The sequence below is a fragment of the Histoplasma capsulatum genome, genomic scaffold (genome assembly GCF_000149585.1).
Source record: "Histoplasma capsulatum NAm1 scaffold_5 genomic scaffold, whole genome shotgun sequence".
NCBI classification, from domain to species: Eukaryota; Fungi; Ascomycota; class Eurotiomycetes; order Onygenales; family Ajellomycetaceae; genus Histoplasma; species Histoplasma mississippiense.
The window spans coordinates 1,251,600-1,265,544 of record NW_001813978.1 but is presented as its reverse complement, the minus strand read 5'-3'; the positions used below and the strand labels follow the sequence as shown (position 1 = coordinate 1,265,544).

Here is a 13,945-nt window from a genome sequence, read left to right as displayed (position 1 = left end):
GCTGGCGGCTTCAGCGAGTGTGATGAAGGTCGCAGGACCTCCTTAAAATGCGATCACATGACGCCACGCCAGACGAGGAGAGATCATGATAGCAATTGCAATAGCCATCTGCCATCGATATGGGTACTAGTAACTACTAGGCACGGAAGAATAGAAAATACGCAGTAGAACAATAAAACGGGATGCCCACAGTCGATGTGTTGGATTTCACAGTTTCATGGACAGCAAAGAGGCTCTTGCTCGACATTAGATTGTTGGTAGTGGACTCTTTTCTCTTTCCAGCAACTCAGGATCTCACGGTTAATTATAGGAGGTGCACAAATTTCTTTTGGGAGCGTGCAAACTATAGTTGAACCCCAAGGAGCCTTGCCATGATGCGATGGGTGCATAAACGAATGGTTTTGTTGCCCAGGAAATGTTCGACAGAGGCACAACAAACGCCGGGCCGTTTGTACTCGCATATCACGCTTAACTTTGAGCAATCTTGATTTAAGTTTATATCGAGCTTCTTGCGATGTCTAGTAGATATTTGATTCGACAGACGGTAGGGCAATTTATTCATTCGTCTCCCACGGGATCCCCAACGGTTCAAGTTTATATTGATGTCCATGGATAAACTACACATGATCGATCACACGATATTGAATTATGGAGAAATAGCATAGCGCATAGCACTGAGCGTTGAGCTTGTTGAATGCTGAATGTTCGCAATACTGTTACTGTGCGGGGTATAACAAGTAGAATTCAAGGTTTTGTTGATTCCCTTGCATTCTGTTTGATACCACCGGTTCCATGCTGGCAAGCACCGCCAATCCCGGTAACGTACTGTCACGGCAGCCAGCCTCTAGCCCGATCGGGCCAACCCGGCGCCTTCAGCCGCCAACATCGTCCGAGATCGAGACACAACTTCTGGCCCGCTGGGATATTTGACGAGAGCAACTTGGCGAAAGGAACCAACCAAGGCAAGGAGCGGCGACCAACCAACCATTCCTTGCCATTTAAAAGGTCGAGCAATCTTCGCTTCCCAGATTTGGCAAATCGCCCCCAAGATCGTTTATCCGCTGGACAACCCCCGGATACAACGACCGCGCAAAGGTAGTTTCAAATCCTGCATCATAGCTCCGTGGGACAGAAAAACAGGCGCTTTGTCAACAGGCGCTTTGTCCTATCTGCGACCCACTGGTGTTTCTGACGCGTTTCGACAAATCCATCTTCATTCCTCAATGAGCGGTAGCCCAAAATTTCAACGATTCAGCCCAGAGGCTGGAAGCCTTTGCTAAGTTGCTAGCCTGCCGAATCCTCGACGGAAACCTGTGCGAGATCGCCCTCTCAAGCATCAGAACTAACTAATCCTTGGTGGGTTTGAACTCTAACGCCTAAAGAAAGGTCCATCTTCATAGTGCCAATCTTCAATCCCTTTCCCCCTCAAGGAAAACCTCGAAATTGTGGGCGCTTTGATTCCTCTTCCTTGTCCTCGATTTCTCGATTTCAAACTCCTTATCACTATCTCGGCTGTTGTCTGTAGTTTTTGAATTTATTCTCCTTGGATCGATTGCCGGTTGGCGCCGCTGCATCAGACCGTCAAGCACCACGATTTCAAGCCGCCCTCCCTCCTCCGCGTGTCAAGCTCTAATTTAATCTTTGGATTCCCGTCGCAGGTTCCTGTTGTCCCCCTGAGTTACTCGGTCGTCCATTTCTCGAATCCACTGGCTCGTCACCTTTTGCGTTCCATTTTCAAATCCTTCTTTGCTCCTGTGCTGCGCTTGGGGGGACATTAATACCTGTCGTGGAGGCTGGTATTTTTTGGCTAATATTACCTTGGTATTTGTATTTCATTGTTGTTAGCCACAGCATTTACACATGTCACCATGGCGTATGATGGCCTCACGTCACATCACGTCAACTACTTGATCTGGAGGTGAGTTTTGCATATATGCCCGCCTCTGTTTGGTGTTCCTACCCGCAATCCCACTCCAAAAACGAGAGAGAAAAACGTTGATGTTATCTTACCCCATCACCGTTGCAATAATAATTAAATAATGAAAAGTTAACTGACAAACCCTTTTCTCAACGAAGATATTTACAGGAATCAGGTTCGTTTTATAGTGATCAACGAATTTGATTTTATTTTGCTGGGATTGGTCGCTAACCGCTTGAGCAATTTTCATGAATGTTCATAGGCCACGGAGATGCTGCACTGATGCTACAACGCGCCTGGAACCACAATCCCCAAGATTTCCCATTCGCATCGTATATTAAACCACATGCCCTGATCGTTCTGATTCAGAAAGGGCTTCAGTATTTTGAACTTGAACAATCATTAGACCAGGTATGCAACCTTGCTGGCCAAGTTGGTGCTGTTCGGTTCCCACGCCATGCCAATCTAACAATTCTCTCTTACTATTTTAGGCCGGGAATCCACTGCCCTTGACCACCGTATCATTCTTCGGCCCTGTTGCTAGTGACTCGCGCACTCCAGCGCGGAAGCCAGGCCATGGCGATGTCAAAGATGGAACCGGCGCTGAAACCGGCACCCGCACAGCACCCCCCAAGCCTTCTGTGGGCAAACCAACAACGGACGGGATCGTCAATGGGCATGCAAATGAAGTTGTTACGACGCCAAAATCTGGGAAGCCTGGGAAGTCTGCGAGTGCCAAGGATGGCGATGTGTCGTTCTATGACGGTGAAACACCCATGGAAATTGACCAGCAAGGCATGGCCCAAGAACGAGTCCCCCAAGCCAAGGCGTCGCCCCCGGCCGAGCCTGTTGTAGATGCGGATGGGGACGTTGGTATGCGAGGACAAAATGAGCGGGAACCATCTCCACCGATCTTCACCTTAACAGTCGGTCAGAGTACTGGCGTTCAAATATCTCCCTCTAAAGCAGCCGATTTGGGTCCAGACACTACCCTCTTTGACATCGGTAGTAACAGCGAGATAACACAGACACTATGGCGGCCAGATGATCCAACAACAGTGACTGCAGCCGGGGACACATTCTGTGGCCTCTGGAAACTGTCAGGGCCACGTTCTGCAGTTGCACCGACTTATGAGCCTTTGGTCGAAACTCAAGGGGATGGAACATGTGTAACCACCTCGAGTTGGGATTCTGCTGGCAAGATGCTCGCAGTAGCTACCTACCAAGATCCAATGAATGGAAACATTACCATGTATGGGCACGATGGGACTGCTGTAGACCTACTCCCGGACTTACCAAGGATGGTATCTGGACTCTACTGGGCTCCTCGAGGGCTGCGGATGATTGTGGTCTTATCCGATGGGCAGCACTCCGAATTAACATTGTGGGACCAAGCAGTTCGACCCGATGAGTTCCCAGCACCACAGATGATAGATGGGCTAGTCCATGAGGTATCGTGGTGTAGTGATGAGATGATCTATGCGTGTGGAGATGGATCGGTATATGAGTACCGCGGGGTTACTGATCTCCTCCTCAACAAAACTTACACTTCCAATGACGGACAGGAGCCGTGGACATTCATTGCCAGCGCCATGATAGCCGGTTCACCAGTGGCCGTTACCGCTTCCAGCTCGACTACAAATATTTGGGTTCCCACCCATGACATCAGTGTCAGCGCGACCCACCATGGGGATATAACGGCGCTCGAGCTCCGACCACAGCCGCAGTCAAGTCTTTTTCAAAAGAGTACATCGCTGCTATTCGCCACATCTTCTATGGACGATACAGTTAAGCTCTGGAACATAAATGTGGAATCGAAGCAGATCCAGTGTTTGCACCGCTTGTACCTGGGCGCGTCGTCTCCGGCTCTATGCTCGAGATTTTCGCCAGATGGCTACGCCATCGCCGCGGCGACGCATGATAGACTTTTTATTTGGAGTGTGGAGCGTGGTGGGGTGGCGCTGGCGAAATGGACGGCGCCAAGAACTGTTGTAGATCACTCGGATGGAGCAGGTAATAATAGTAAAAATGTGGAGGATTTGGAGGATGCTGCGTTCTATCGTTCCCTATCGTGGGATTGTGACGGCAAGAAACTTGCTCTGGGATTTGGGAAACAGGTAAGGCGAAGTTTATCGTCGCTATTTCCGTTCCCCTTGCAAATTATACTTTTTCTAGCTTCTCGCCTAACTTTACTCACTAACTGCTTTGCTATAGATGGCTATCATCAATCTTCAACGATGACACCTGTTTGCTAAAAACCTAGTTCAAAGGCATCGTGTATCACTTGCAATGGTCCTATCATCTGTCAATTGAATACGCCAGACATATCATACTTGCGTCCGTGTACAGATGCGGAGATACTTTACAGATGAAAAAATACGTCTCAAAAAGCATATTAGGATATATATATTTGGCATAACCGTCCCCCCATATGTCCCGACACTGCAGATATCCTTATTATCTCCATAACATGACGCAAGCCGGAGTTTTTGGAGTCTGCAATAAAATATTTATCAGCTTGGCTGATAAACTGCAGATACTACATCACAAAGGATGGGTAGTTGGATAGTTGGAGCTTATTCTCTCTGCCATACCTTGCGTACCCCAAACCAAATCCCCACTTATCTTCAAAAATTCAAGATAATCGGTACGCACTATCAGGCAACCGAATAATCGCGGTATGGCACAGTCAAATCTAGCCTAGAACAAACGAGGCAATCTGCCATAGAACACTGAAGGCATCAGCCCACCCCTCGGCCCCGATTCAATCTCATAGCCATCCTCTGCTCCCTCAAGCGAGCTCTGATCCTGAATCCTTCTTCAACCTCATCCCAGTCACGAAACCACATCCTGATCCCATCCATCAACATATCGATATCATCATTTCTACCATCAACCACTCCCATCAACCTACTCACTTCATTGCTGTGAGCCCACCCCTCCTTTCCTCCTGCACGACCAAAAAGAGAAGAATCTACCGAAGACCATGTATATTCAGAGTCGCTATCCAGATCCAGGTTCATTCCTGCTTCATCGCGTCGATGCAGCTTCTTCTTCCAACGCCGTATCCAACCTTCCAATCCTCGCATGGTGCGCTTTAAACCTTCTAATTCGACTGCGTTTTCGATTTTCTCTGCACGTCTGTTGATTCTCTCTCGTTATTTTTTGTTATTTTTATTTTTATTATTTTTTTTTTTTTTTCAAAATAAAGGGGAAAAACTAAGGTTCCACTAAGATTTTTCATTATAACCCTGCCAATAAAGAAGGATTCACATCGATACCCACAATTGCTTTCTTTGGATATCGTTCAAAATTATAGAATATTTTCTTTTGAAAAAAGTGATGTTTTGGGGAAGAAGGATTCATCAGGAAACCGACAGGGTAGGAGCAGGAGTAATCGGGAGGATACTGGGCTTGGTTTGGTCCAATGCCTCTTAAGAAGCTGGGGGGAAACAACAAAAAGAAAAAGAAACCGGGGAAATACAAACTTACAGCTCATCAATCTCATCCTCCATCTCCAGAATCCGCTGCGCGAGCTTTTCGCATTTCACCGTGAACACGGCGTTCAGATGAAGACATTCAGTGCGTCGCTGCTCAAGGCACCTCGTAACGCGTTGCAAGTCCCGCATTAAAACTTCCAGCTCGCGATAGTCGACTTGCCTCTGACTCTTGTCCTTGCCATTTGCTTGGAATTCAATTTCCGGCGGTTCCCGTTTGGGAACCAACTGTGGCGGGGCGAGTTGATTCGACGATAGCAATGACAATGGTGATGCTGGTAGTGATACATGTATAGTTGATGCCGTGTGGCTGGTATTTGCAAGTTCGTTCCCTATACTGTCGGAGGCAGCGGACGCGGACGACTTGGTTATTGATTTCCCAGCGCCGCTTTCCTTCTCATCCTCGATTTCCTCATTTTCCTCATTTTCCTCATCCCCGTTTTCTTCTTTCCCTTCGTCTGCTCCGTCGATCCCAATCTCGTCGTCACCCTGGAGATCCAGCAGGAGCCCCTCGATACCATCTAGGCGTCGATTGATAGCGATTAATTTCTGCTGCGACAATGATCGCAACGATGGCATGTGGGGATGTGTTTGGTTATTTTTCTTCTTGCCACTACTTTTATTATCGTTGTCATTATCATTTTTGCCGTTGCCAGAACTGGAATTTAAATCAGCCATCAAACAGGCAAGGCGCATCAGGCGTTCTGTGACAGTTGGTATTGTTATTGTTATTGTTATTGTTGATTTTTGAGGTGAAAGTGTTATTGCTTTCATTTGTGTTGGCATTGGCATTGTCGTTGTTGTTACCGTCGTGTCTGGCGTTTGAGAACAGTCCATGTCGATTGCGGAGTCGGCAAAAGTATTGTTAATATTAATGTTAATGTTTGGGGAACCGGGAGTTGATGTCGATGACGATGATGCTGTTGTCGTTATCATTCTGGTAGTCGTCGGCATGGCACCCGGATCATACGGGTTGAGCGGAGGAGACGACCTCTCAAATCCTCCTTCCCCTCCCATATCTTCTTTCTCTTTTTTCTTGTTAGTTTATATTACTATATTCTTATATACCACCTCTCTCTCTTCTTCTTTAAAAAATATTGTGTTCGTATGTGCCTCTTGCAGGGGCGACGGCCCAGCCTTGGGAATTTTCTATGTTTGTGTCTCTCTTCTCTTGTGTACTGTATTGATTTTGGTAGATACCTACGTTAGACAAATGGGGGTTATTGAATTAGTCTATATGTACTCTGTAAATGGAGGAGCAGAAAAGAAGGTGCGGGGGCTGGCTATTTTCTCTCGGAATTGGGTTTCAAGAGACATCAAAGGAAATAATTCATGGGGTTTGCTAAAAGACCGGGAAGGTTTGCAAACAGAAAAGAATGACTACAAAGTGAATTCCTTCCTACAACACAAGTATTTTTGTAACTCACCGTGGGCAGAGATTTAATTTATTTATCATCCCTGTTCCACCTCCTTTCTTACCCCTGTTTGACTGTTTGACGCGAGGGGCGGGTCTACGCCTAAGCTTGGTGCCAAAACGCTGCCGCTAATCGCCGCTAAATCGCCGGCCAGCCCTTATCAGGCTAAAATGTGGCTGGTGCAATTTGGGGGCTGACTAAGTCCCTTACACCCGTTCATACAGGAGACTAACTAAGTTACGGGATCGGATTTTCCGTGGCCCCGGCTGTACGCATGACATAATCTGCCAGCTCCCGATTGAGCGTCGCCAAGCCTGAAACGCGGCATTTGGTTGGCTGCAAGGTAGGTTTGAGCCTTTGGGCAAAAGAGCTCGGTTGTCTATGGAGACAGTCATTGACAGGAAAATGCTGACACCTCCATCCTCCCTCCGTCTCCCCATTTTTACAGCTGAGAGTTGCTTCTATGAAATTGATTTGTTTTGGTTGTTTGAAATCCTGTTCAAGGACCGGTTTATCCAGCATCGTTCATAGTACTACTACGAGACCCGCAACACCCCGCCGTGAATCTAGATGCACCACGCGCACGCCTCCATCGAGCAACCATGTCACTACGAGTGTGTTATTTGTATACCTTTTCTTTTGGGGGGGCTGTCAATTGAATTGCGCTTCCATCATTTCTTTCTTTTTTCCGGAAAACTCGAGGTTGTCTTGGATTGTAGCTGATTTTTTGTTCGAATCTGTGGTAGGTTGTGATTCAACCCACATTAGATGTGGTTAAAGATGTCCTGGCACAATCAAAGGGGTCGCCGTATCCGCCCAACCTCGTTCCTCTGGTAGCCTCCGTGCCCGCAGATCTACTCACTCCTACTGTGGCATATTTAAAAATCTCGGAGAAGTGAGTTTAGCATGTAGCTATTGATTTTCATTCTTGCAGAGGCCTACAACCTAACGTATTGCGATTCACTTATTCTGGGTAGCTCCAAACTCTCCTTCCTCTATGAAAGCGCTACTACGATGGAGACAATAGGGAGATATAGCTTTGTGGGAGCTGGTATGTTTTCCCTTTTCTCACTTGCAACGATATGCCAACAAAACCTATCTCACTTCCGTTTCTGACCGCGTTAGACCCCAGAAAAGTCCTCAAAACCGGTCCCGGCCATGGCCCCGAATGCGATCCACTCCCCGCCCTCGAGGAAGAGCTTTCCCAGTTCCGCGTCGCCACATTACCAGGCTTGGGGTTGCCGCCCATGACCGGCGGAGCAATTGGCTACGTCAGCTATGATTGCGTGAGATATTTCGAGCCCAAGACAGCACGGACTATGAAAGATGTTCTCAAGGTCCCTGAGTCGTTATTCATGATGTTCGATACCATCGTTGCCTTCGACCACTTCTTCCAGGTTGTCAAGGTTATCACCTATGTGCGACTCCCAAAAAACGGCTGTGAAGATCTTGAAGTAGAATATAAACGGGGTCAAGAGGTCATCCAGCATACCATCGATGTGTTGCTAAACCATAACATCCCTCTCCCTCCGCAGCCACCAATTAAACGGGACCAGCAGTATACTTCTAATATTGGGCAGGCAGGATACGAAGGCCATGTGAAGGCGTTGAAAGAACATATCATGAAAGGCGACATCTTCCAAACCGTCCCTTCACAACGACTAGCACGCCCCACGTCTCTTCACCCCTTTAACCTGTTCCGACACCTGCGCACCGTGAATCCATCCCCGTATCTCTTCTACATCGACTGCGACGAATTCCAGCTCATAGGCGCGAGTCCCGAATTACTAGTCAAACAAGAAGGACGGCGGATAATTACGCATCCTATCGCCGGCACTGTGAAGCGCGGGAAAACCCCGCAGGAGGATGCCCAACTCGCCTCGGAGCTCAGCAACAGCGAAAAAGACCGTGCCGAACATGTTATGTTAGTCGACCTCGCGCGTAATGACGTCAACCGCGTCTGCGACCCGGTAACCACAAAAGTTGACTGGCTCATGGCCGTGCAGAAATTCTCGCACGTGCAACATCTGGTGTCGCAGGTGTCGGGCATCCTGCGGCCGGAAAAGACACGTTTCGATGCTTTCCGCTCCATCTTCCCTGCCGGCACGGTCAGCGGGGCCCCTAAGGTACGGGCCATGGAGTTGATTGCTGAGCTTGAGGGTGAGAAGCGCGGGGTGTATGCGGGGGCGGTAGGGTATTTTGGATACAATAGTGCTAGTACAGATGGGAAGGAGACTTTTGATGGGGCGATGGATACCTGCATTGCGCTGCGAACCATGTTGATGAAGGATGGGGTTGCATATTTGCAGGCGGGAGGGGGAATTGTGTTTGATTCGGATCCGTATGATGAGTATGTTGAGACGTTGAATAAGTTGGGGGCTAATATTCAGTGTATCAAGAAGGCGGAGGGGACGTATATCGCCAAGGAAGGGCTGTAGATTAATTTTTTTCTCCTATTGGCTTATATTTTATTTTTATTTATTTATCTATCATTCATGACTCTCCCCCTTTCATGTAGACTTAACAATTGCCACTTCTTTTCTTTGATGATGATAAAAGAAATCGTCCTTTTCACCTCCGTGCTCTACCGGCTCGGCTCGGTAAAGGGGGAAGATATTATCACGTGATTATATCCGCGCCACACAGCATGTTTGAGGCGACTCAGCCGCATTGGGAACAAGCCAATTCGACCTTTACAACAACATCATCACCATCCTCCTCCACCACACGACCATCTCCCGCCATCTCCTCTTCGATCCCTCCTCCAATAACCTTGCGCTTCTTAGCCTAGTGTTGTCTCCTTTTTCTTTTCTTAGCCCAAATTCGGGGTCGATTCTCCCACGCTAGAATCCAGGAGAGACGATCTCCTGGGGTTTCTGCGCAGCAAGATAGGTTGTCGTTCCACGCCGCGCCGCCCGCCCGCCACCACACCCCCTCATCATCCGCAAATATCACCTACAATACATAGCGTGCTCAAAACAACAAGGGCAAAAGGAAAGGCTTATTCACAGTTCTATAAGACGATATAGAGTTGTTAATTTGAAGAACAAGCTGTGCTATTTCTCTGAGACTATAACTCTTTTTTTTTTCCCTTGGTACACGCAATCGTCATCGGTACATACCCGGACGACAACAACAGAAAGGAACGACGAGGAATCCATCGCATCATCGGGTTGTCATATAATCCGAGATTTTTTTTTTTTTTTTTTGGTATCTTTTTAATTTGTCCATCTTTGTTCTGTTTATTTTAAGGAAACAATAGCTCGGGGTGAGAGGCTTTTCATATCGCGACCATGTCGAAGGTTGTGAGGAGTGTAAAGAATGTTACCAAGGGATACTCGTCTGTGCAGGTCAAAGTCCGCAATGGTATGTTTCCATCCTTTTTTATGAACGTGCTTTGTTCATTTCCGTCGTTTTCCCTCTTCATATGTTTCTATTCCATAATGCTAATTTATTATAACTTTGTTCGTATAGCGACGAGTAATGACCCTTGGGGCCCTACAGGAACAGAGATGGGGGAAATTGCGGCGATGACTTTTCATAGGTTAGCAATTACACCGCTCTATAAAGATCCACTTCAGTCTTACTCCCCGCTACTAGTTTATAATTTTAGCTATTTCTTACTAACCGGCTATATTTAAATACAGTCCCAGCGATTTCTACGAGATTATGGACATGCTAGATAAGCGACTGAACGATAAGGGCAAGAACTGGCGACATGTGCTCAAGTCATTGAAAGTGTTGGACTACTGCCTTCATGAAGGTTCCGAGATGGTAGTTACATGGGCCAGAAAGAATATTTATATTATTAAAACATTGCGCGAGTTCCAGTATATTGATGAGGATGGTCGCGATGTTGGACAAAATGGTTAGGCACCGAATACATATCAACAGGCTGAGGCCTAAGGAATCTCTTTGTCACTAATTGTTTATAAATAGTCCGAGTTTCCGCGAAGGAATTAACCGCCCTGATCCTTGATGAAGATCGGCTGCGAAACGAACGCTCTGATCGGAAACTCTGGAAATCGCGTGTCAGCGGAATCGACGATGGTATACATGGCATTGCTGGCGGCAGTGAGCCAGGCCGTCCTCCAAGACGGGATCGTCCTCAAAGACCAAATGATGAAGAGGATGCGGAATACCGCCTTGCAATCGAGGCCAGCAAGCATGAAGCCGAAGAGGAGAAGAAACGACGCGAAAGGGTAGCACGCGCCGAAGATGACGATGACGATCTTGCCAAGGCTATAAAACTGAGTAAGGAAGAAGAGGAGCTTCGAAGACGTGAACTGGAAGAGAGCAATCCCTCTGCGCTGTTCGACGACAACACCCCCTCTGCGGTGCAACCTGCTCAGCCTCAATTGACAGGGTATAACCAGGGATATCAGCAGCAGCCAGCAGTAGATTGGTTTGGGAACCCAATGGATCAACAACAACCTATGTCAACCGGTTACTTGAACAATCAATACGCTCAGCCAACCGGATTCCAGCCACAACAAACTGGTTATACAAATGGATATGCGGGCGGTTTCCCCGCGCAGCAGCCAGGCTACGATCAGTTCGGGCAGCAAAATAACTTCTTGCAGCCCCAACCTACCCTCCAGCCACAGCAAACCTCATTCAACAGTAACCCTTATGGCAATGACATTTTTGGCCAGCCACAGCCCCAACCACAACCGCAACAGCAACAGCAACAAGATAATGGCTTTCTTCAGCCAGGGACCCATAACCCATGGCATCAAACCAACAACAATCATTAGATGCCCTCAAACCTATGCCAACTGCTCCAACAATCCATTTGCCTCGTCATCACACGAACCCAAGCGCAGCAGATCCATAAGACCGGCCCACCATCCCTCAATTCTCTCACTGAACAACGCACCGCCCAACAGTTCACTAATAGCCAATCATCAACAAACCCCATCATCAATTACCAGTTACCCCTCAATACACAACAGCAGCAACAACAACAACAACAGCAGCAACAAACCCGAAACCCGCAACATGCCCGCCTCAACGCCCTCCTTGCTACCGGCGAGGGTCAAGACACTTTTGGTAACGTCGGCGACCTCCGTATCCCCGCCCAGCACACCGCGCCTGGCGTATTCGTAAACTCCGCCGGCCAAGGCCTCGACCGTCTCCAACCGAACCAAACCGCGAACAACCCTTTTTTCAACCAGCAGTTTACGGGAGCTCCGCAACAGCAGCAGCGCAATAACAATCCCTTTGGAATGCAGCCGGGGTATGTGGCACAGCCACAACAGAGTGGGAACCTTATTGATCTATGATGTTAGGAAGGGAAAGGAAGATGAGGGAGAGGCATTGATGGGCTGAAGTGTTTTATCCGATGTTGCTCTGACCGCGCGCTCCCACCGCGTTATGTGATGTTTTGAAAAAATTTTTTTTCCTAAGATCCTGCGGAAGATTGCGATTCGGGAAGGGGAGTGGAGGAGAAGAAAGAGATGACGAACTTTTTTTTCCTACTGTTATCTCTGCGGAAAGCTGAGCTGATAATTTGGGGCTGGTACTTTTTTTTTTTTTTGCCCTCCCTTTAAGCACTTTTTTAATTTTTTTACGAACATTGCAACCTACCAAACAGGGTTTTTTTTCTATTTTTTCGTTTTGCTATGATTTTTTATTCATGTTTTATATCTATTTTATTTCCATATTGTTCTTTGTGAAGAACCCGCCCTCGTTTGCAGTCGCTTTCCTATCACGCATCTACCTCCCTGAATCATATCCTCTTTTTTTTATATGTCAGATAGTATTGTCTATTACCATATACATCAGTTAATCTACCTCTCCAATACTTACCTGCCTTTGTCCATCCCATCCCCGCCAACTGATTCTCCCATCTGTTATTTGGCAACTGCTTTTGTTAAATGTTTATCAACTGGTTTTTTTTTTCAAGAGTGATAGTATTTTTTTTTTTTTATTGGCAACCTCTGTGCAACATATTTTCTTTATCCTCCATCCTCCTCTTCCTTTTTTTACCCTTCTTCTTCTTCTACTCTTTTTTTCCCCTTTCGTGCTTCTCCAGGCCTTCCATTGGCTTTTTGTTTTAGCCCTCCATGTTCATATTATTCTTGGTACATAAAAATTGGAATGCAGACGGGTAAAAATCCTCCCACAGTTAATAGATATAATTTGTGTGCTTCTCTTTCCCCCTTTTTCTCCCATTATTTCCAGTTCTTATGTGCTGACATTTCCAGCCCCGTAGGGCATCTGAAACACAGAACGGTTTGTGCAAGGGAGGGTATACATCTCCACAAGGCAGGATGATGATATCATACAAGGCAAGAAAGAGAACAAGTATTTGTCTCCATAATAAATAGATCGACTCATATGATTTCCTTTTTCAATCTTTTACTGCCATTGCAACTTGTAAGGAGCCGCATTTTGTTGCTGCTTTCCGGAGATGTTATACACTGGGACACTATCTATCAACAGAGCAGGGTAGATGAATGGAGTGGCTGGCCTAGTTATTCAAACTCCTTCTGGGGCATCATCACCACCGTGATTGCTGCTGCTGAGAGATCCTAAAAAGCGACCCCTTTTTTTGGGGTCCTTACGCAGTTCATCAGGTATGCAGCAGATTCAACGCACGCGATGTTATTTTGTTATCGTGAATTGCCACTCTTATGTTCTACTTGTCGTCCTCCAGGCTCCAGCCATAAATGCTCGATAAGTGTGATGAACGGTTTTCTACTGCGCATATTGGAAGCACCGTCGTCTTCTGCCAGGGAATTTGGGTGGTTCTAAAATACATTGTGTAAATCGATCCTGGTCTGCCTGCTTGCGCCCATCTCTATGTATTGTAGAGGTAGAGAGAGGCTCATGTAATTGCTGCACGTCATGTAATGGATGATAAAGCACTGTGCAGAGACTCTTCCTCCCCTTTCTGATTGCAAGATTGTCGATGTGAGAGAGAAAATCAAGAGATGCGGGTCCGCGGACCTTTTTCCATGAACTTTTTATTTTTATTTTTATTTTTATTTTTATTTTTTTTTTTTTCGCCCTGCAGTGATCCAGTTGGTGTCTGTTTTATGAGCTAAAATACTTGAAGCGAAAGGGCATTTTCCTCACTAGGCTTGGTTGTTTTTAGGAAATTAAACCGT

The 13,945-nt window shown here is 46.9% G+C and overlaps 4 protein-coding genes across 4 annotated transcripts; 3 read left to right on the top strand and 1 right to left on the bottom strand.

Annotated features, from left to right (window-relative positions):
* Window positions 1-1,868: 1,868 nt before the first annotated feature.
* Window positions 1,869-4,159, top strand: HCAG_05226 (predicted protein; the record flags this gene model as incomplete). The annotated part of the gene is made up of 5 exons (XM_001539709.1): window positions 1,869-1,918; window positions 2,077-2,105; window positions 2,181-2,329; window positions 2,410-4,035; window positions 4,133-4,159. 5 exons carry the CDS (start codon window positions 1,869-1,871, stop codon window positions 4,157-4,159), a joined length of 1,881 nt encoding a protein of 626 aa, XP_001539759.1.
* A 454-nt stretch (window positions 4,160-4,613) lies between these two features.
* HCAG_05225 (predicted protein) lies at window positions 4,614-6,369 on the bottom strand (the record flags this gene model as incomplete). Its single annotated transcript, XM_001539708.1, has 3 exons — window positions 4,614-4,618; window positions 4,833-5,059; window positions 5,411-6,369. 3 exons carry the CDS (start codon window positions 6,367-6,369, stop codon window positions 4,614-4,616), a joined length of 1,191 nt encoding a protein of 396 aa, XP_001539758.1.
* Window positions 6,370-7,432: 1,063 nt separating this feature from the next.
* Window positions 7,433-9,268, top strand: HCAG_05224 (anthranilate synthase component I; the record flags this gene model as incomplete). Its single annotated transcript, XM_001539707.1, has 4 exons — window positions 7,433-7,444; window positions 7,577-7,725; window positions 7,808-7,881; window positions 7,968-9,268. The coding sequence occupies 4 exons, from the start codon at window positions 7,433-7,435 to the stop codon at window positions 9,266-9,268; spliced, it is 1,536 nt and encodes a 511-aa protein (XP_001539757.1).
* Window positions 9,269-10,123: 855 nt separating this feature from the next.
* Window positions 10,124-12,161, top strand: HCAG_05223 (conserved hypothetical protein; the record flags this gene model as incomplete). The annotated part of the gene is made up of 6 exons (XM_001539706.1): window positions 10,124-10,196; window positions 10,305-10,374; window positions 10,478-10,698; window positions 10,770-11,227; window positions 11,588-12,069; window positions 12,122-12,161. 6 exons carry the CDS (start codon window positions 10,124-10,126, stop codon window positions 12,159-12,161), a joined length of 1,344 nt encoding a protein of 447 aa, XP_001539756.1.
* Window positions 12,162-13,945: the final 1,784 nt, after the last annotated feature.